The sequence below is a fragment of the Motacilla alba genome, chromosome 27, assembly GCF_015832195.1.
Source record: "Motacilla alba alba isolate MOTALB_02 chromosome 27, Motacilla_alba_V1.0_pri, whole genome shotgun sequence".
Classification (NCBI taxonomy): Eukaryota; Metazoa; Chordata; class Aves; order Passeriformes; family Motacillidae; genus Motacilla; species Motacilla alba.
The window spans coordinates 5,094,915-5,113,711 of NC_052042.1; the positions used below are offsets into that span (position 1 = coordinate 5,094,915).

At 53.3% G+C, this 18,797-nt stretch overlaps 1 protein-coding gene, 1 long non-coding RNA gene and 5 other non-coding genes across 7 annotated transcripts; 1 reads left to right on the plus strand and 6 right to left on the minus strand.

Annotated features, from left to right (window-relative positions):
* Window positions 1-640: 640 nt before the first annotated feature.
* On the minus strand, window positions 641-8,694 carry CWC25 (CWC25 spliceosome associated protein homolog). Its single transcript, XM_038163322.1, is given in 14 exon segments — window positions 641-1,261; window positions 1,263-1,286; window positions 1,288-1,351; window positions 2,113-2,219; window positions 2,221-2,275; window positions 3,399-3,500; window positions 4,853-4,997; window positions 5,398-5,471; window positions 5,691-5,818; window positions 6,340-6,409; window positions 6,940-6,958; window positions 6,961-7,169; window positions 7,953-8,125; window positions 8,607-8,694. Coding segments are annotated over 14 exon segments (1,215 nt in total). The 5' UTR covers window positions 8,625-8,694; the 3' UTR covers window positions 641-1,234.
* A 78-nt stretch (window positions 8,695-8,772) lies between these two features.
* Window positions 8,773-12,308, plus strand: LOC119712301. The gene is made up of 2 exons (XR_005259808.1): window positions 8,773-9,063; window positions 9,785-12,308. It is a non-coding gene; the product is annotated as an uncharacterized LOC119712301 (long non-coding RNA).
* Window positions 9,979-10,049, minus strand: TRNAC-GCA. The gene has a single exon. It is a non-coding gene; the product is annotated as a tRNA-Cys (tRNA).
* Window positions 10,439-10,511, minus strand: TRNAC-GCA. The gene has a single exon. It is a non-coding gene; the product is annotated as a tRNA-Cys (tRNA).
* Window positions 11,410-11,481, minus strand: TRNAC-GCA. The gene has a single exon. It is a non-coding gene; the product is annotated as a tRNA-Cys (tRNA).
* Window positions 11,925-11,996, minus strand: TRNAC-GCA. Its single transcript has one exon. It is a non-coding gene; the product is annotated as a tRNA-Cys (tRNA).
* Window positions 12,204-12,275, minus strand: TRNAC-GCA. The gene has a single exon. It is a non-coding gene; the product is annotated as a tRNA-Cys (tRNA).
* Window positions 12,309-18,797: the final 6,489 nt, after the last annotated feature.

Genomic DNA, 18,797 nt, shown 5'->3' on the forward strand with positions numbered 1-18,797 from the left:
TTCGGTCCCTGTTCCCCCCCCCCCCCCCCGCCGCCCCCGCGGTGGTTCGCTCCGGCGCGGCCGGCCAAGCCCCCTCCGGCCCGCGCCGAGGAGGCGCCAAGATGGCGGCGGGCTGAGGGGGGTGGGGAGCGGGAGGTGCCATGTCCCGCCCGAGCCGGGGGAGCGGTGGGCGCTGGCGGCGGGAGAGCCGCGGCTCGGGCTGCGGCAGGAACGGGAGAGCCGCGGCACGCACTGGGCTGTGAGAGGGAACAAGGGAGACGGATAACGGAGAGAGAAAGAGACAGAGGGGAAAAAAGCCCCGTTCCCTCCTCCTCTCTCCTCCCGGAGATGGTCTCGCCCAATTGGTGTGACGCGGTGCCAGGGCCACGCCCCGCTGGTAACGGACCAATCAGCGGCGAGGCGGCTGGAATTATGAATGGACTGTTACAAACGTCACGCGCCGTCGCTTAAAGGGCCCGCGGCCGCTTGGGGACCCCCGCCGGGACCCCCGGGGGACAACGGGGACCCCCCCCGGCCCCGGGGCGCGGGCCTGCGGGCTGGACACACCCGGGAGGGGCTGCTGCGGCCTCCCGAACCCATCACCGACCCTTACCGCCCACAGCCCTGCCCCTCCCATGCCGCCACACCACGAAGGACATTTAACAAACGACAGAGAAGTTTCTTAATTAAAAAGATAAAATAAATCTACACTGCTGTACATATACACATTACTTACATTACAAAATCCCAGAGAAATGTTTGCTGTGTCAGCTAGGCTCTGCTCATTCCCTTTTTTCCCCCTCAGAAACTGCTTCCTTTGGGTCAGAGATCAATGAAATGAATCTCACCAAACGCCACCAAACGCCAGCCACAGACACCCCACTGTGAGGTGTGGGTGCAAAGGGTGACACTGTGCAACAGACTTGGTGCAGTTCTGTCCCAATTCCATGGGGTTACCTCACGTGTGGATGGGCTCTGCTCTGGATTTTAAGGATTAACAAAAACAGATCTTCAGCTCTGGCACAGGAGGAAGCAGAGCTCGGTAATAATGTACAAAAGCGACACCAGTCAGGTGGGGAGAGGAGGAGAAGCTCTGGCAACAGGTTAGAAATGGAACACAAAGGCCCCAAGTGCAGAGCGCTCCGAGGGCTCAGCTCCAGGATCCCCTCTGGGAGCTGCAATTGTTCCTGGAGAGCTCTCACCTCTGGGAACAAACATCCACTGAGCTCTGCCCAGGGCAGGGCCAGCACAGGCTTCACCTCTGCATAAAGTTCTTCTCCAGGGGCTGCAGGAGTCCTCTGCAGGGAGGTGGATGTTGCGCTTGACCCGATCCTCCAGGCTGGAGGTGGAGGCACTCTCCAGCTTCAAACGGCTGCAGGGAACGGGAGCAGAGACACCAATCACAACCCTGGCTGCAGGAGAAGCAGCTTTGGGCTAGAGGACTGGACAATGGGATGGAATTCCCAGAGCAGCTGGGGCTGCCCCTGGATCCCGGGGGCAGTGTCCCAGGAGCAGCCTGGCGCAGGGGGAGGTGGCCTGTCCACTGGATGGGATTTCAGGTCCCTTCCCACCCAAACCATTCCAGGATTCTGTAATTTTGTGATCCCAGCTCTGGGCAGCTTCAGGGCTTTGCTGCCACGAGCACAAGGAATTAAACTCCTACCTGTGCTCAGAGGTTTTATTGCCAAACACAGAATGCAGTCCCACGGATTCACAGGGACTTGCAGGCCTCAATCTCCCATGCTCCCAAAACCAGAGGATTTTCTAAATTATTCTTAATAATTTAGAATATGATAAATATTTATAAATATAATAAATAAATACATTAATATTAATTAGAATAAAAATAAATAAATTAAAATAAATATAATATATAATTTATAAAATTATTTCTAAACTATTATCTGCATACAAAACACTCCCAGAGTGGCAAAACATCAGCAATGCCCAGCTTGGGTCTGACTCCCAATCAGCAAGAAACATTTTTTTTGGGTTGAGGGGAAAATTTGGGAACAGCAGCTCTGCCAGGCACAGGGGAGATGTGCAATCCCAGCATCTGAAGCACCCCAGACACCAAGGCCATCCCTCAGAAGCTGAATTCCCCTTGGATGAGGAGGGGGGTAAAAGACTCACTGGAAGAATTTCCCATCCCTGGAGTCGAGTTTCTCCAGCTCCCTCTCCAGCTCCTCCTCCCTGCGGTGCTTCCTGAGGTTGTTGGCTCTCTCCTCTTCCCTCCACTTGGGCATTTTCCATCATTTCCTGACGTTTTCGCTCCAGCTCCTCAGGAGAGAGCTTCCTGTTTGGAGAGAAAAACACAGTCCATGAAAGAGACACACAGTCCATGAAAGAGACACACAGTCCATGAAACCATTTTCACAACATCCAGAGTCTGGCAGAGACAAAATTCTGCCCAGTTATAAACTGAAGTGAAGCACCTGCTGGAGTGAGATTAATTAAAAAAGCAAAATCAGTGATTGTTTAGTCAGATTCTGAGAGGGAACAGAACCAGCACTTAGAGAACTTCCACCAGCCTTTAATATCTCTAATGAGAACAGGATTTATTTTGATGCAAGTATCAAAATAAGAGTAATTGAGGGTAGCCACAAGAGAGGTCAAAGGCCCATAGGACATAATCTATACAGGAAAACACTTGTGGAGAGATTTTTCTGTGAACCAGCAGCACCCCAAGCCCCTCACCTTCCTCACTCTGGGATGGTAGAATTGTTCAGGTTGGAAAAGGTTCAGATCACCCAAAGCTGATTCACAATCCCCCAGATGAGGGGGGTTTAACACAGGTTTGTCTTTGGCAGCCAGGCTTGTGAGGACATTTTGAAGTGTCCACCATTTAAAAATATTCCACCTCCCCACATCCCAGGAGGAGGCTCTTTTCTCCCTCTTGAATTTAATTTTAATCTCTCTCAGATTTAATTGATCTCCTAATTGGTTTAAATTCCAAGATCACGCTCTCAGGATCCTTTTTTTTTTTTTCCTGATGGAACAGAACCACCTAATCACAGAATTCACAGAATCACTGGCTCGGAAGAGACCTCCAAGACCATCGAGTCCAGCCCAGCCCCAACCCCCTCAATAAACCCTGGCACCCAGTGCCAGCCCAGGCTTTGTTAAGCACACCCAGGGATGCTGATCCCCCCCAATTAACCCCCCAGGCTTTGTTAAGCACACCCAGGGATGGTGATCCCCCCCAAATTAACCCTCCAGGAGTCCCAGAGTTCCCATTCCTGCCCTGCAGGAGAAGCAGCACCACGAGCATTGCTGTGGGAAGGTGCCACCCACCAGCCAGCAGCACCAGGCGAGCCTTGAGGCCCCTGTGTGTGATTTCCTGGGTATTCCACCTGTCCCACTCCAGCCACCAGAGGAAATTCTGGTGCCCAGGTGCCCCCCCAGCACAGGGACAGGACAGGGTCCCACTGACCTGGTGTAGCCCGGGGGGGTGCTGGCGCCGGAAGCTCTTTTTGGGGGAAGGGCTCCTGGCTCTGCCCTTCTCCTCCCGGCTGCTGTGCCTGCAACCCCAAAATCGCGCCTCATTAGCACCAAAATTCACATTTGATTCCATCTTGATCAAATTTATAAACATTTATAAGCATTACTGGGTGTTATAACACATCCTGAGGCTGAGGTGGCTCCCACAGCTGCAGGGCTGTTATCTGGCCACTCTAGGAACAATCCTAAACTGAATAAACTCTGAATTTTCTTCTTAATTATTTCATCAGCAAATAAATTACCTGCTTTTATAATTTTATTTGTATAAATAAAGATAATTTAACAGCCCAGTGATCCATTTGAAGAGAACTGGGATTCTATCAACAAATACCTGCACTAAATAAAGGCAATCTAACAGCTCCGAATGATAAATAATCTGAATAATAAATAAATAAATAATCTGAATGATAAATAACAGCTCTGAATGATAAATTATCTGCCTTAAATAAAGACAACAAATATCTGTAAAAATATCTGTATTAAATAAAAGCAATTTAACAGCTCTGAATGATCAGTTTGAAGAGAACAGGGATTCTATCAACAATTAATACCTGTTTTTATAACTGTCTGTATTAAGTAATTTAACACTGCTGAATGAGCAGTTTGAAGGGAGTTGAGAGCCCAAGCAAGCCCTATTCACAGCAACACCTCAGGGGTGTGACTGGAGAGGGTGTCTCCAGTCCAAACTGGGATTGTCCCCTCCTGGGAGCACCCAGACAGCTCCAGGGCAGAAATGGGACAGCGGGGATGGCATTGTGTTGCAGCCCTGGCTGCTGAGAATTTCAAACTTTTAAATTTTAAACTGAAAGGCACAGACAAGAGAACACTGCATTTGACCTGCGGCTGTGGAAAAGGCTTCCAAAATGGATCCCACACTGGGACTGTGGTGTGGAGTTGGTTAGAAGTGTGTAACATCACAGAGTGGAAAATCAGAGTTTGGGTTCTAGAATATAGTAATAAATATGAAGCAAGATGGAAGTTCTAGGGCAGAAGCAGGTTGTTCTTCACCTTCTTATTTCTTCCTTCTTCATGGGTATATGGTTTGTAACTGGACAGGAAAGTCCACATTGCAGGCTTCACGCAATCAGTTATTGGGTTAGAAGTGAAAATAATCTAGGTGTCATTTCTTAATTGGATAGTTTAGCCTTAAAAGACTTTTAAGAGCAGCTGGTTGGCCATTTTGTGCCTTGCTGATGACAGACTGCAGAACTCATTGCTGTGAGACTGTAACATTGATAATAAACAACAAACACCTGAGTCTGAACACGAGCTATCCTCTCCAGTGCCTTCAATCCCGACCCCGACAGAGGCAGAAACGGGAAGCAGAGACCCCACGGGACTGCAGGGAACTCCCATGCCTTCCTCCACTCACAGTTTGCCGTGCCGGGAGGGAGATGCTGAGCTCCTCTGGGGGTTCCTCCTGCTGGAATGCCTCTGGGGCGAGCGGGACGGGCTCCGGGAGCGCTCCCTGTGCGGGCCCGGGGAGTCCCGGGGAGCGCGGCCCCGCCGCGGGGTCCCTGCCCTGCGAAGCAGAGGGAGCTCAGGGCTGGGAGAGCCCCACACAGGGCACAGCCCGCAGCTCTGGGGCTGGCACGGCTGAGGGAGGGAATCCCTCCCCGGGGTGGCATTCCCAGAGGAGCTGTGGCTGCTCCGGGATGCCTGCAAGCGTCCCAGGACAGGCTGGAGCAGCCTGGCACAGTGGGAGCCCACGGGACAGGATGGGCTTTGATGTCCCTTCCCACCCTTTCCATGAACAATGAGGAGCATCTGAACAACCTTATCCCAAATTCTGAGCAAAAATCTGGAATAATTTGAATTTCAAGGCTTAGATGGCTCCAAATTGAATCTAAAATTTATTCATTCCTGTTCCAGCTGCTGCAGCAATTCCCAAAACTCCTGTTTTCTCCCTTCCAGGGTGTACCTGCAATCCATATCCTGGGATTTTGGAAGGAGCAGACTTCCAGGAAGAATCATCCACCTTCTTCTGAGACCTAGAAAGAAAATAAACTCCTTTTGAAGAAAGCAAATTGCAAGAATAAATCAATTTTTACAATTTTTAGCACACATTAACGATGCAAAACCAATGAAGGAAGAATTTAATGAAACACTCAATTAAAAGCATTAATTAGAAAGAAAAAGCTGAGAGAGAGCAGGTGAAAAACAAGCAGGAACGGAGGTAGTTTTGGCAAAAAAAAAAAAGTAAAACTCACTTATTTCTGGGCCTCTCCTCCTCAGAGCTGGAGCTGGAGCTGCTGGAGCTGTGCCGCCGGTGCTTCTTGTGCTTCTTCTTCTTCTCCTTCTTCCTCTTCCTCTCCTTTTTATCCAAACTGTTCTGCAGCTGCAAAGCAAAAAATTCCCTCAGCACCACAGGGAAAACACCAGAATTCCACATGGAAAAGCACAAAAGCTGAAGCCAAAAAAATCTCTAAATTTGTTTTTTTAATTAAAGACATTTGTATGATTTTCCTATTTAAAGGTGTAAAAAATGTCTTTGCAGTGCTTACCAGAGAAATATCTTTATAAAAATGTAGAGATACTTATAAAAATTTACAGCCATTTATAAATTTCAAGCCAGAAAATCTCATTTAAGGAGATATATAAATTTATAGCAATTTATAAATGGGAATTTTTGATTACAAGAAAAGGGGAAGCGCCTATTTATAGCCGTTTATAAATTGCTATGCATAGATACATAAACTTAAATGTATAGATATAAAAATTTAAATTTATAGGCATGTAAAATCTCGTTTAATGAGATTTTCTCTCAAAATTGAGGAGTTTAAGGAGCAAACAGAGCTTGGTTCCTTGTCCCGGACAATAAAAAGTCTGATTTTTGCTCCTCCCCTGCCTCACACCTACCAAGGCTTTGATTTTCTTCATTTTCACTGGATTGTTCAAAACTTCTCTTTTCTTTTCCTCCTCCCTCTTCCTAAAGCAAGGGGAAAAAAAATCAGTTTTTTTCAATCACATTTGCACAGAGAGGATCCAGCAGTGCAAGCTCTAAAAACAGAGAAAGCAGGAATAAAGAGAAATCTTGTGTATTCAGCAAAACTGAGGAGGAGTTCCCCCTTTTCTTATAATCAATTCAACTGCTTTTGATACAGGATCATTTCTAATCAATTCAACTGCTATTGATACAGGATAATATATCTATTTGTAGGATATATTTATAGGATATTTGTAGATTCTAGGATATTTGTTTATAGGATAATATAATATTTATAATCAATTGAACTGTTTTTGGTAGAGGATAATGTAAATATATTTAAAGGACATAGAGTATATATATATTAGGACATTTATAGGAGAGATATACATATTAGAGGATATATATTGACAGTATAATGTAATATTTCTAGTCAGTTTAAGTGCTTTTGATGCAAGTTAATTTCTAACCAATGTAGCTGTTTCTGATCCAGGCTCAGTGGCAGTCTTTGCAGGGCCCTTGTTTCTCCCCACCTGATCATGAAGAGCGGTCCTCGCGGATCTTGGTGGCCATGTCCAGCACGGAGCTGGCCCCGGCCCTGGCGAAGATGGAGCCGGGCAGCAGCCCCGTGTCCCCAGCGCTGTCCCTGTCCCCAACCTTGTCCAGGATGAACTTGTCCACGGGGCGCCCCAGCAGGTACTCGTCCCTGTTCACCATGCCCCCGGGGCCCTGGTACATCCACTCCAGCTTCTCCTCGCGCTTCCTGTGCCAAAAAACCCGCGACTGACCCTGCTGCTGCAGGGCCGTGCTGGAGGGTGAGCAGGGGCGGCCTGGGGCTGGAGCTGGGGGACACGGCCCCAAGGCTGGGATCACAGGCATGGCACTGTCCAGCCTGGAAAAGTTTTGGGGTGACCCGCTTGGGGTCATTCAGTGCCTGACTGGGGCACCAGGAGAGCTGGAGAGGGGTTTGGACAAGGGCTGGAGGGACAGGACACAGGGAATGAGTTTGAATTGACAAAGGGCAGGGTGGGATGGCATTTTGGGAAGGAATTCCTCCCTGGCAAGGAGGGGAGGGGATGGAGCAGAAACCCTAGAGCAGCTGTGGCTGCCCCTGGATCCCTGGCAGTGCCCCAGGCCGGGCTGGACACTGGGAGCACTGGGACAGTGGGAGGTGTCCCTGTGCCAATGTCCTCGTGTCCCTGCTCACTGCACAGTGCCTGCGTCCCCGTGCCCTCACTGCATGGTGGCCATGTCCCTGTGCTGTGACACATGGTCCCCATGTCTCTGTCCCCTCAGCGCACGGTGCCCATTTCCCTGTGCCCGTGTCCCCGCGCCCTCACCACATGGTGCCCATTTCCCTGTACCCGTGTCCCTGTGCCCTCATCGCACGGTGCCCATTTCCCTGTACCCGTGTCCCTGTGCCCTCACCGCACGGTGCCCGTGTCCCTGTACCCGTGTCCCTGTGCCCTCACCGCACGGTGCCCGTGTCCCCGTGCCCTCACCGCACGGTGCCCGTGTCCCTGTGCCCGTGTCCCCGTGCCCTCACCGCACGGTGCCCATGTCCTCGGCGTAGCGCTGCATCTCCTCCCGCGCCCGCTCCTCCTGCAGCTCCCGCTGCAGCTCCTCGATCTTCCTCCTCTCGGCCTCATGCTTCTGCTCTGCCTTCCACACCTTCTCCACATTGCGCAGCGTCTGCGGGTGCCAGCTCTTCTTCAGGTTCTGCGGAAAGAGGGGATTGGCACTGGGACAGGCACCGGCACCGAGGGGCCTGGGCAGCCCAGCAATGCCGGCAGCCGGGCCCAGAGAACGGACCCGCGGTTCCCGCGGGCCCCGGGAGCGGCCTCAGTCCCGGGGCAGCCGCACTTCCCGGCCCTGCGGCTCTCAGCCCCTTCTCAGCCCCCCAGGACCCCTCCGAACCCCCCGCTCAGCCCCCTCCCACAGCCCCCACTGGCGCCTCTGTCTGCCCTCAGACCCCGCTCAGCCCCCTCCATTTCCCCTCCCGGCCCCTCTCGCCCCCACAGACCAGCCGAACCCTCTGAGCCCCCTCCCGGTCCCACCCAGCCCTGCCGGCCCCCTCAGACTCCTCAGTGCCCTCTCACCGCCCGCCTCCTGTCAGCCCCCCAACCTCCTTCACGCTTCCCCGGCCCCTCGCAGCCCCCCCCGGTTCCCTCGTTCCCCCCGGTTCCCTCGTTCCCCTCACCAGGTCTCCCCCCCCCATCGCGGCCGCCGGGCGAGCGCGTCCCTCGCCGCTACCGGGACAGGAAATACGTCACCACCGTGCGCCGCCGCTCGGGGTCTGCGCGTCTTCCTCCTCAGTGCGTCACTTCCGGCTCGCCCTGAGGCGGCGGGAAAGATGGCGGCGCGCAGTAGGGCCGGTGCGGGAAGAGGAGGAAGAGAAAGAACCGGCGGGGAGGCCCCTCGGTACCGGGCCGGGGGGGGTGGGGGGGTGTTTTCATGGGATCCAGAATAGTTTGGATGGGAAGGGACCCCAAAGCTCTCCATTCCCACCCCTGCCATGGCTAGGGACGCCTTCCACTGTGCCAGGTAGCCCCGTCCAGCCTGGGCTTGGGCGCTGCCGGGGAATTCAGACAAGATGCGAGCCTGCTTCAAATGAGGCTAGTTGCAGCAATGCCAAAGAAACGCCTGGAAATGATGAAGTGAGTAATTCCAAAAGCACCCAAAGCCACGGGACGAGTCTGTCAGGCTGTGCCCGTCACAGCGACGCGTGGAGGGGGCGGGCAGCGACACACGGCCTGCCCTCCGGCCGTCACCTCCGGCGGTGCCCGGGCTGGGTCAGAACCTTTGACCTCCCAGTCCGTGGGGGGGCAGAACAAACGATCTGTGCCGGGGCGGGTCGGAGCTGGAGATTTCCCGGGACAGAACTGGCGAACCTCTGGGAATAGAGCCGGTGATCTCCCGGCATACCGGCACTGATGTCGCGGGATAACTGCCCTGATCTCCCAGTTTGGAGCTTGTGATCTCCCAGGACAGAATCTGGCTACTCCCCTCTGAAGCCAGGCCGGCTTCGAACCCGTGTCCTCGCGGTTCCCAGCCCAGCGCGCTGCCCCTGCGCCACCCTCCCGCCGCGCCCCCCGCGCCCCCCCATTCCCCGCGGCCGGGGCGTGGCTCAGGGGCAGCGCCGCCGCCTGCGGGGCCGTGGGTCACGGGTTCGAGCCCCGGGGCTGCCCAGACCATGAGCTGTGGCATTGCAGCCACCCAACCGGACTGGCCTGGACTCAGAGCCTGGAGGAAGCAGCTCAGCACGCGTTAAACACATCATTCAGTGTGCAAATTAAGGTTAATTACTCCAAAGTGACTTCTAGAAATGCGTAGTACAATAAAACTCGCTGTATAAATTAAGGGTAATTACTCCAACAGGAAAAACTCGAGCTGCAGCTGTCAAGTTTGTGTGTTTCCTGCAAAACTCAGGAGAACAGAGTGGCAAAATGGCAGTTCAGGCTTGGCAAAACATCACCAAGTGATTTCCAACACCTCAGAGGGGCAAGAAAGGCTCTCCGTGGATTGTGTGTCAGGAATTTGTGGAGGAAAAAAGGGTGGAAAAGCAGCAAAAGAGGGGGCACCTGGAGTTGAACCAGGGACTCTTGATCTGCAGTCAAATGCTCTACCACTGAGCTATACCCCCTGCCACAGCACCTCCACCAGGTACGTTTAAAAACATGTCTCAGCAAAGAAGAAGTTTTGCTGTCCGGGGGCTGGATTTCTTTCCTTGACAGCTCCAGGGAGTGCCTGGGAAAGCTACAGGGAATTAAATGTGATAAATGGTGCTGAAAAGGAGAAATTCTGGTCGATCTGATGCCTGCAGTCAATTTAAAACACAAAAAAGCTCCACAGACAGGGAGTGCTTCTCACACACAGCACAACCCCTGCGCTTCCCCAGCACTCAGGGGTTGCATTCTGGAGCTCAGAACCAATGCTGAGTGCACAGAGCCAGCTGGCAGCTCCTGCAAGAGCTCTCCACGCGTGTTCTGGGAAAGATTTGAGCAAAAGGAAGGTGGAAAGTGGAAAAAAAAGAGGGGGCACCTGGAGTTGAACCAGGGACCTCTTGATCTGCAGTCAAATGCTCTAACCACTGAGCTATACCCCCTGTTCTGTCTGTGACAATATAAAACATTTCAAGGATGTTTTTTCCCAAATCCCCAGTTTTCTGTTCCTGAGGATTTGGCTCCTGCTGCAGAATCCGTGGGGCAGCAGCAGCCACAGACTCACTGCACTCCCACACGAGGCCTTGGCCCAGTTCCTCCCCAGCTCCTTTCCTTCCTGGGAAAAAATATAAGAAAAAATGGAAATTATAAAAAAAAAATGTAAGTGGAAAGATTATTAGAAGTGGAAAAAAGTGGACAAGTTATAAGAGAAAGGCCTCATAAAATCAGGACTGCTCTGTTATCTTGTCATTTCTTCTAAGGGAAGCTAGCACCTTGCAGGCTGCCATATGAAAGCAATGCTCTGCGAGCAGTAGGTCACCATACCAATCTATTCCTGAGTGAAAAAACAACCTTCACCCGTATAAACTGGTTTTACAGTGTTAGAAAAATGAAAGTTATGTCTCACAAATGACTTTTCCTGCATGTACCCACTGGGAGTTTAAGTGACCAGTCAATACCAAGTAACAGCTTGTTACTAACCAATAATTGTCAGGAAAGCTGCTGACCAGCTGGAGTCACACACGAGGTCTGTAAAACTGTATAAAAATAGTATTAAATGTATAAAATTATATAAAATGTATAAAACATAACGTTATTAGTTATGTGAATGAAGAATGGGCTTTTTCCATCTTGAAGAAAATGGAGTCCTGGGTGGTTTATTCCCATCCCTTCCCAGTCCCAGTCTGTCCCATGAACGCTCTGAACCTCCCTGGAGTCTCTGACATTTCCCCCCAGCTTCCATCTGCGTCTGCAACTGGAAAAAGAATGAGCAGGGGAAGAGGCTGAGCTGCCATCCCAGTGACGAACCCCCCCAAAACCCCCGGGGAAAAGCAGCAAAAGAGGGGGCACCTGGAGTTGAACCAGGGACCTCTTGATCTGCAGTCAAATGCTCTACCACTGAGCTATACCCCTGCCACAGCACCTGCACCAGGCACACTTAAAAACATTTCTCAGCAAAGAAAAAGTTTTGCTGTCCAGGGGCTGGATTTCTTTCCTTGACAGCTCCAGGGAGTGCCTGGGAAAGCTACAGGGGTTAAACATGATAAATGATGGTAAAAATGAAATTTTAAATACAATTCAATAAAGAAAATAAAGAATTAAGAAATAGAATCAATCAAATAATTCAATAAATAAGATAAAAAAAGACACTCTGGTGGTGATTACAGAGAATTAAGCACAGGGAAGAGCACACACAGACAGTCAGTGGTTAGAGCACAACCCCAAAACTTTTCCAGCAGAGTCTCTGTTCCTTGCGTGCTGGAGCTCAAACCAGCACCCCACGAGCTCAGAGCTCTCCATGGATTTCTCCTGTGGCAGATTTTTGGCAAAAGGAAGGTGGAAAGAAGAAAGAAATGAGGGGGTACCTGGAGTTGAACCAGAGACCTCTTGATCTGCAGTCAAATGCTCTACCACTGAGCTATTCCCCCTGTTCTGTCTGTGGCAATATAAAACATTTCAAAGATGTTTTTTCCCAAATCCCCAAGTTTTCTGTTCCTGAGGATTTGGCTCCTGCTGCAGAATCCATGGAGCAGCAGTGTTAAACACATCATTCAGTGTGCAAATTAAGGTTAATTACTCCAAAGTGACTTCTAGAAATGCGTAGTACATAAAAAAGGGTGGAAAAGCAGCAAAAGAGGGGGCACCTGGAGTTGAACCAGGGACCTCTTGATCTGCAGTCAAATGCTCTGCCACTGAGCTATACCCCCTGCCACAGTGCCTGCACCAGGCACATTTAAAAACATTTCTCAGCAAAGAGAGTTTTTCCCTCTGTGGGATGGATCCCTGTCCTTGGCAGCTCCCGTGCAGCTCAATGTCCCTGCTGAAGGTACAGGGAGTTAAATGGGATAAAAGATGGAAAATATGGTTCCTTTCATTCCATTTCCCATTCCTGATCCAGTCTGGGATTCCCTCGTTCATGTCCTGGCTGATCCAGTTCAGGTTTCCTCCCATTCTGTATGCTGGCTAAAATCCAGTCTGGGTGTTCTCCCCTACCATATCCCATCCTGATCCAGTCCCGGTTTTCCCCCACTCTGGATTCCAGCCCAGATCCAATATATACTTTTAGGGTTTTTGAGGGGATTTCAAAGTTTTTTAGGGTCTTATGAGGGCATTTTAAGGATTTTTTGGGTATTTTTTAGAGCTCCTTTAAGACGACTTAGGGTATTTTAGGACCTTCTTAAAGGTTCCTTGGGGATTTTTAGGGGTATTTCAGGGGTTTTTTTATAACTAGGGTATTTTTAGTGTATTTTAAGGGTATTCTGAGGCTATTTTTAGGTTTTTGTGGGGTCTTAGGACTTTTTGAAAACTAGGGCCTTTTTAGGGAATTCAGAGGGGTTTTTAGGGTCCTTTCAGGGCATGACAGAGGCTGAGGGGCGAAACACAGACATTGCAGGCTGGGGGGCAGGTGGAGAGCTGACACCGAGGGTTAGGGGGACAAAGGACACTGGGTACCGGGGAGTTAGGGTGCAGGGGCAGCAGCCCTCACCCCAGCCCTGAGCTCACCCTAAACAGCACCCCTAGAACACCAGTGTTCCCCCAACAGCAGCACAAGGCAGCGACCCTGATGGGGGACAGCCCCGGGACCCTTCCTGGGACAGGCCCCAGAACCTTCCCTGCAGGTGCAGGCGATCACCCTGATGGTGGGACAGCTCCAGAACCTTCCCTGGGACAGTCCAGAACCTTCCCAGGATAACCAAACAAATAACAACCTTGAGAACAGACAACAGAAGACTACTGAGTCTTTCTTCGAAGGCACGGATTAAAGAAGAAACCTTTCCATCTTTCGGAGTCACCACAATCCGGGGGCTAGAACCCAACAATTAAAAGGGTGTTTTTGGTGATTTTAAGGGTGCTCTGAGGCTGTTTAGGTTTTCATGGGGTTTTTAGGAAGTTTTAAAAATCAGCTTTTCTAGGGACTTCAGAGGGCTTTTCAGGGTCCTTCCAGGGCCCGACAGAGGCTGAGGGGGGCTTGAGGGGCACTGTGGGGGCTCAAGGGTGACAGAGGAGGCAGGGAGAGGGGACAGTGGGTGACACACGGAGAGGCTGAGGGTGGCAGGGGCAGCTGGGGGGTGACACAGAGGAGCTGGGGGCTGAGGGGCAAAGGAGAGGGCGTGAGGGTCACACACAGGAGCTGGGGGTCGCTGAGGGGGGGCTCGAGGGGCACAGGAGAGGCATTCAGGTGACACACAGAGCCGGAGGGGGGGCTCGAGGGGCACAGGAGAGGCATTCAGGGTGACACACAGAGCCTGAGGGGGGGCTTGAGGGGCGCAGGAGAGGCATTCAGGGTGACACACGGAGCCTGAGGGCTGGGGGGCAGAGGGAGAGGGCTTGAGGGCCGGGCAGTCCAGTGGAGATCGGGGCTACAGGGGACAGCTTCGGAGGCAAGTTAGGGCACAGGTGCCCCAGCTGTCCCCCCAGCCCTCACCTCTCCCTAAGCAGCCCCCCCAACAACAGCCTGTGCCCCCAAGAGCAGCACAACACAGCAACCCCAACAGCGAGAGCGCAGCGGAACCCTCCCAGGGGGACAGGACAGCAGCCCTGACACCGGGACAAGGACAGAACCCTCAGGGGACAACAGAGCCACTGCACAAAGGTAGGGAAGGCGTCTGAGGGTTAGAGAGCAGCAGGTGGGGCTGGGAGGCTGAGCAGTTTTTTTTCCAGGGTTTTTCCAAAACTTCTAAGGATATATAGGGGATTCTAAAAGGTTTCTCATGAGTTTTATTTTGTTTTTTAGAGATTTGTCAGGGGTTTCTCAGTGCTATTTCAGGACATCTGAGAGTATTTTCAGGGTCAGGATCAGAGGAGATGCTCGATGAAAATGCAGAGTTTTAGAACAGCAGCGGAGAGGGTTTGAAAAGGGCCGGTGGTGAAAGAGAGGCTTGGGTAAGACAAGGCTGGGACACAGGCTGTGACTGCTGGGCACAGTGGAGTCATTGTGGCCAGGGTCAGATGCTGGCAGCATTGCAGGGGGAGAAATCTTGGACATCAACTCAACAGAGCAGCATCCCACGGGAAAATGGAGACCAGGCAGCTCGAGTGGTGCGATTTCTTTCCCACGGACAAGACCAGCACAGTGGCCTGGGGGCCCTGAGACCTGGGGCAGGCAGCTGACTGCTGGATTTCCACGAATCTGAAGATGCCGCCCAGGAACAAGCTGCCACCTGTGCCAACTCGGGCTGCTTTGAGAGTGCCCATGGAGCTGTGCAAACAGAGACCAGGAACGTAGGCTGGTGAGTTTTGTTTTCCGGGGCAGAAGCCTTTTTGTGTACCAGGTAGGCCCTCGGCCCTTAGGGGCCGGCTGGCAGCTGGATTTCCGCGAATCTGAAGGTGCCGCCCAGGGACAAGCTGCCACCTGTGCCAACTCGGGCTGCTTTGAGAGTGCCCATGGAGCTGTGCAAACTGAGACCAGGAACGTGGGCTTGTGAGTTTAGCCTACCGGGGCAGAAGCCTTCTTCAGTACCAGGTAGGCCCTCGGCCCTTAGGGGCCGGCTGGCAGCTGGATTTCCGCGAATCCGAAGATGCCGCCCAGGGACAAGCTGCCACCTGTGCCAACTCGGGCTGCTTTGAGAGTGCCCATGCAGCTCTGCAAACTGAGACCAGGAACGTGGGGTGGTAAGTTATGCCTACCGGGACAGAAGCCTTTTTGTGTACCAGGTAGGCCCTCGGCCCTTAGGGGCCGGATGCCTGCTGGATCTCCGCGAATCTGAAGATGCCGCCCAGGGACAAGCTGCCACCTGTGCCAACTCGGGCTGCTTTGTGAGTGCCCATGGAGCTGTGCAAACTGAGACCAGGAACGTGGGCTGGTGAGTTTTGCTTACCGGGGCAGAAGCCTTTTTGTGTACCAGGTAGGCCCTCGGCCCTTAGGGGCCGGCTGGCAGCTGGATTTCCTGCGAATCCGAAGATGCCGCCCAGGGAGAAGCTGCCACCTGTGCCAACTCGGGCTGCTTTGAGAGTGCCCATGCAGCTCTGCAAACTGAGACCAGGAACGTGGGCTGGTGAGTTTTGCCTACCGGGGCAGAAGCCTTCTTCAGTACCAGGTAGGCCCTCGGCCCTTAGGAGCCTGCTGGCAGCTGGATTTCCGCGAATCTGAAGATGCAGCCCAGGGACAAGCTGCCACCTGTGCCAACTCGGGCTGCTTTGAGAGTGCCCATGGAGCTCTGCAAACTGAGACCAGGAACATGGGGTGGTAAGTTTTGCTTACCGGGGCAGAAGCCTTTTTGTGTACCAGGTAGGCCCTCGGCCCTTAGGGGCCGGCTGCTGCTGGATTTCCTGCGAATCCGAAGATTCCGCCCAGGGACAAGCTGCCACCTGTGCCAACTCGGGCTGCTTTGAGAGTGCCCATGCAGCTCTGCAAACTGAGACCAGGAACATGGGGTGGTGAGTTTTGTTTACCGGGGCAGAAGCCTTCTTCAGTACCAGGTAGGCCCTCGGCCCTTAGGGGCCGGCTGCCTGCTGGATTTCCGCGAATCTGAAGATGCAGCCCAGGGACAAGCTGCCACCTGTGCCAACTCGGGCTGCTTTGAGAGTGCCCATGGAGCTCTGCAAACTGAGACCAGGAACATGGGGTGGTAAGTTTTGCTTACCGGGGCAGAAGCCTTTTTGTGTACCAGGTAGGCCCTCGGCCCTTAGGGGCCGGATGCCTGCTGGATTTCCTGCGAATCCGAAGATTCCGCCCAGGGACAAGCTGCCACCTGTGCCAACTCGGGCTGCTTTGAGAGTGCCCATGGAGCTCTGCAAACTGAGACCAGGAACATGGGCTGGTGAGTTTTGCTTACCGGGGCAGAAGCCTTTTTGTGTACCAGGTAGGCCCTCAGCCCTTAGGAGCCGGCTGGCAGCTGGATTTCCGCGAATCCGAACATGCCGCCCAGGGAGAAGCTGCCACCTGTGCCAACTCGGGCTGCTTTGAGAGTGCCCATGCAGCTCTGCAAACTGAGACCAGGAACATGGGCTGGTAAGTTTTGCTTACCGGGGCAGAAGCCTTCTTCAGTACCAGGTAGGCCCTCGGCCCTTAGGGGCCGGCTGCCTGCTGGATCTCCGTGAATCCGAAGATGCCGCCCAGGGACAAGCTGCCACCTGTGCCAACTCGGGCTGCTTTCAGAGTGCCCATGGAGCTCTGCAAACTGAGACCAGGAACATGGGGTGGTAAGTTTTGCTTAGCGGAGCAGAAGCCTTTTTGTGTACCAGGTAGGCCCTTGGCCCTTAGGGGCCGGATGCCTGCTGGATTTCCTGCGAATCCAAAGATGCCGCCCAGGGAGAAGCTGCCACCTGTGCCAACTCGGGCTGCTTTGAGAGTGCCCATGCAGCTCTGCAAACTGAGACCAGGAACGTGGGCTGGTGAGTTTTGCTTACCGGGGCAGAAGCCTTTTTGTGTACCAGGTAGGCCCTCGGCCCATAGGAGCCGGATGCCTGCTGGATTTCCTGCGAATCCGAAGATGCCGCCCAGGGAGAAGCTGCCACCTGTGCCAACTCGGGCTGCTTTGAGAGCGCCCATGCAGCTCTGCAAACTGAGACCAGGAACATGGGCTGGTGAGTTTTGCTTACCGGGGCAGAAGCCTTTTTGTGTACCAGGTAGGCCCTTGGCCCTTAGGGGCCTGCTGGATCTCCGTGAATCTGAAGATGCAGCCCAGGGACAAGCTGCCACCTGTGCCAACTCGGGCTGCTTTGAGAGTGCCCATGGAGCTCTGCAAACTGAGACCAGGAACGTGGGCTGGTAAGTTTTGCCTACCGGGGCAGAAGCCTTCTTCAGTACCAGGTAGGCCCTCGGCCCTTAGGAGCCTGCTGGCAGCTGGATTTCCGCGAATCCGAAGATGCCGCCCAGGGACAAGCTGCCACCTGTGCCAACTCGGGCTGCTTTGAGAGTGCCCATGGAGCTCTGCAAACTGAGACCAGGAACGTGGGCTGGTGAGTTTTGCTTACCGGGGCAGAAGCCTTTTTGTGTACCAGGTAGGCCCTCGGCCTTAGGGGCCGGCTGCCTGCTGGATTTCCTGCGAATCCGAAGATTCTGCCCAGGGACAAGCTGCCACCTGTGCCAACTCGGGCTGCTTTGAGAGTGCCCATGCAGCTCTGCAAACTGAGACCAGGAACATGGGCTGGTGAGTTTTCTTTCCCTGGGGAGAAGCCTGCATATTACCTTTGGGCCCTAGGCCCTTAGGGGCCGGCTGCCTGCTGGATTTCCTGCGAATCCGAAGATTCCGCCCAGGGACAAGCTGCCACCTGTGCCAACTCGGGCTGCTTTGAGAGTGCCCATGCAGCTCTGCAAACTGAGACCAGGAACATGGGCTGGTGAGTTTTGCTTCCCGGAGCAGAAGCCTTTTTGTGTACCAGGTAGGCCCTCGGCCCTTAGGGGCCGGCTGGCAGCTGGATTTCCTGCGAATCCGAAGATGCCGCCCAGGGAGAAGCTGCCACCTGTGCCAACTCGGGCTGCTTTGAGAGTGCCCATGGAGCTGTGCAAACTGAGACCAGGAACGTGGGCTGGTGAGTTTTGCTTACCGGGGCAGAAGCCTTTTTGTGTACCAGGTAGGCCCTCGGCCCTTAGGAGCCTGCTGGCTGCTGGATTTCCGCGAATCCGAAGATGCCGCCCAGGGACAAGCTGCCACCTGTGCCAACTCGGGCTGCTTTGAGAGTGCCCATGCAGCTCTGCAAACTGAGACCAGGAACATGGGGTGGTAAGTTTCGCTTACCGGAGAAGAAGCCTTTTTGTGTACCAGGTAGGCCCTCGGCCCTTAGGGGCTGGCTGCCTGCTGGATTTCCTGCGAATCCGAAGATTCTGCCCAGGGACAAGCTGCCACCTGTGCCAACTCGGGCTGCTTTGAGCGTGCCCATGGAGCTGTGCAAACTGAGACCAGGAACATGGGCTGGTGAGTTTTCTTTCCCTGGGGAGAAGCCTGCATATTACCTTTGGGCCCTTGGCCCTTAGGGGCCGGCTGCCTGCTGGATTTCCTGCGAATCCGAAGAATCCGCCCAGGGACAAGCTGCCACCTGTGCCAACTCGGGCGGCTTGGTGAGTGCCCATGCAGCTCTGCAAACTGAGACCAGGAACGTGGGCTGGTGAGTTTTGCTTACCGGAGCAGAAGCCTTTTTGTGTACCAGGTAGGCCCTCGGCCCTTAGGGGCCGGATGCCTGCTGGATTTCCTGCGAATCCAAAGATGCCGCCCAGGGAGAAGCTGCCACCTGTGCCAACTCGGGCTGCTTTGAGAGTGCCCATGGAGCTCTGCAAACTGAGACCAGGA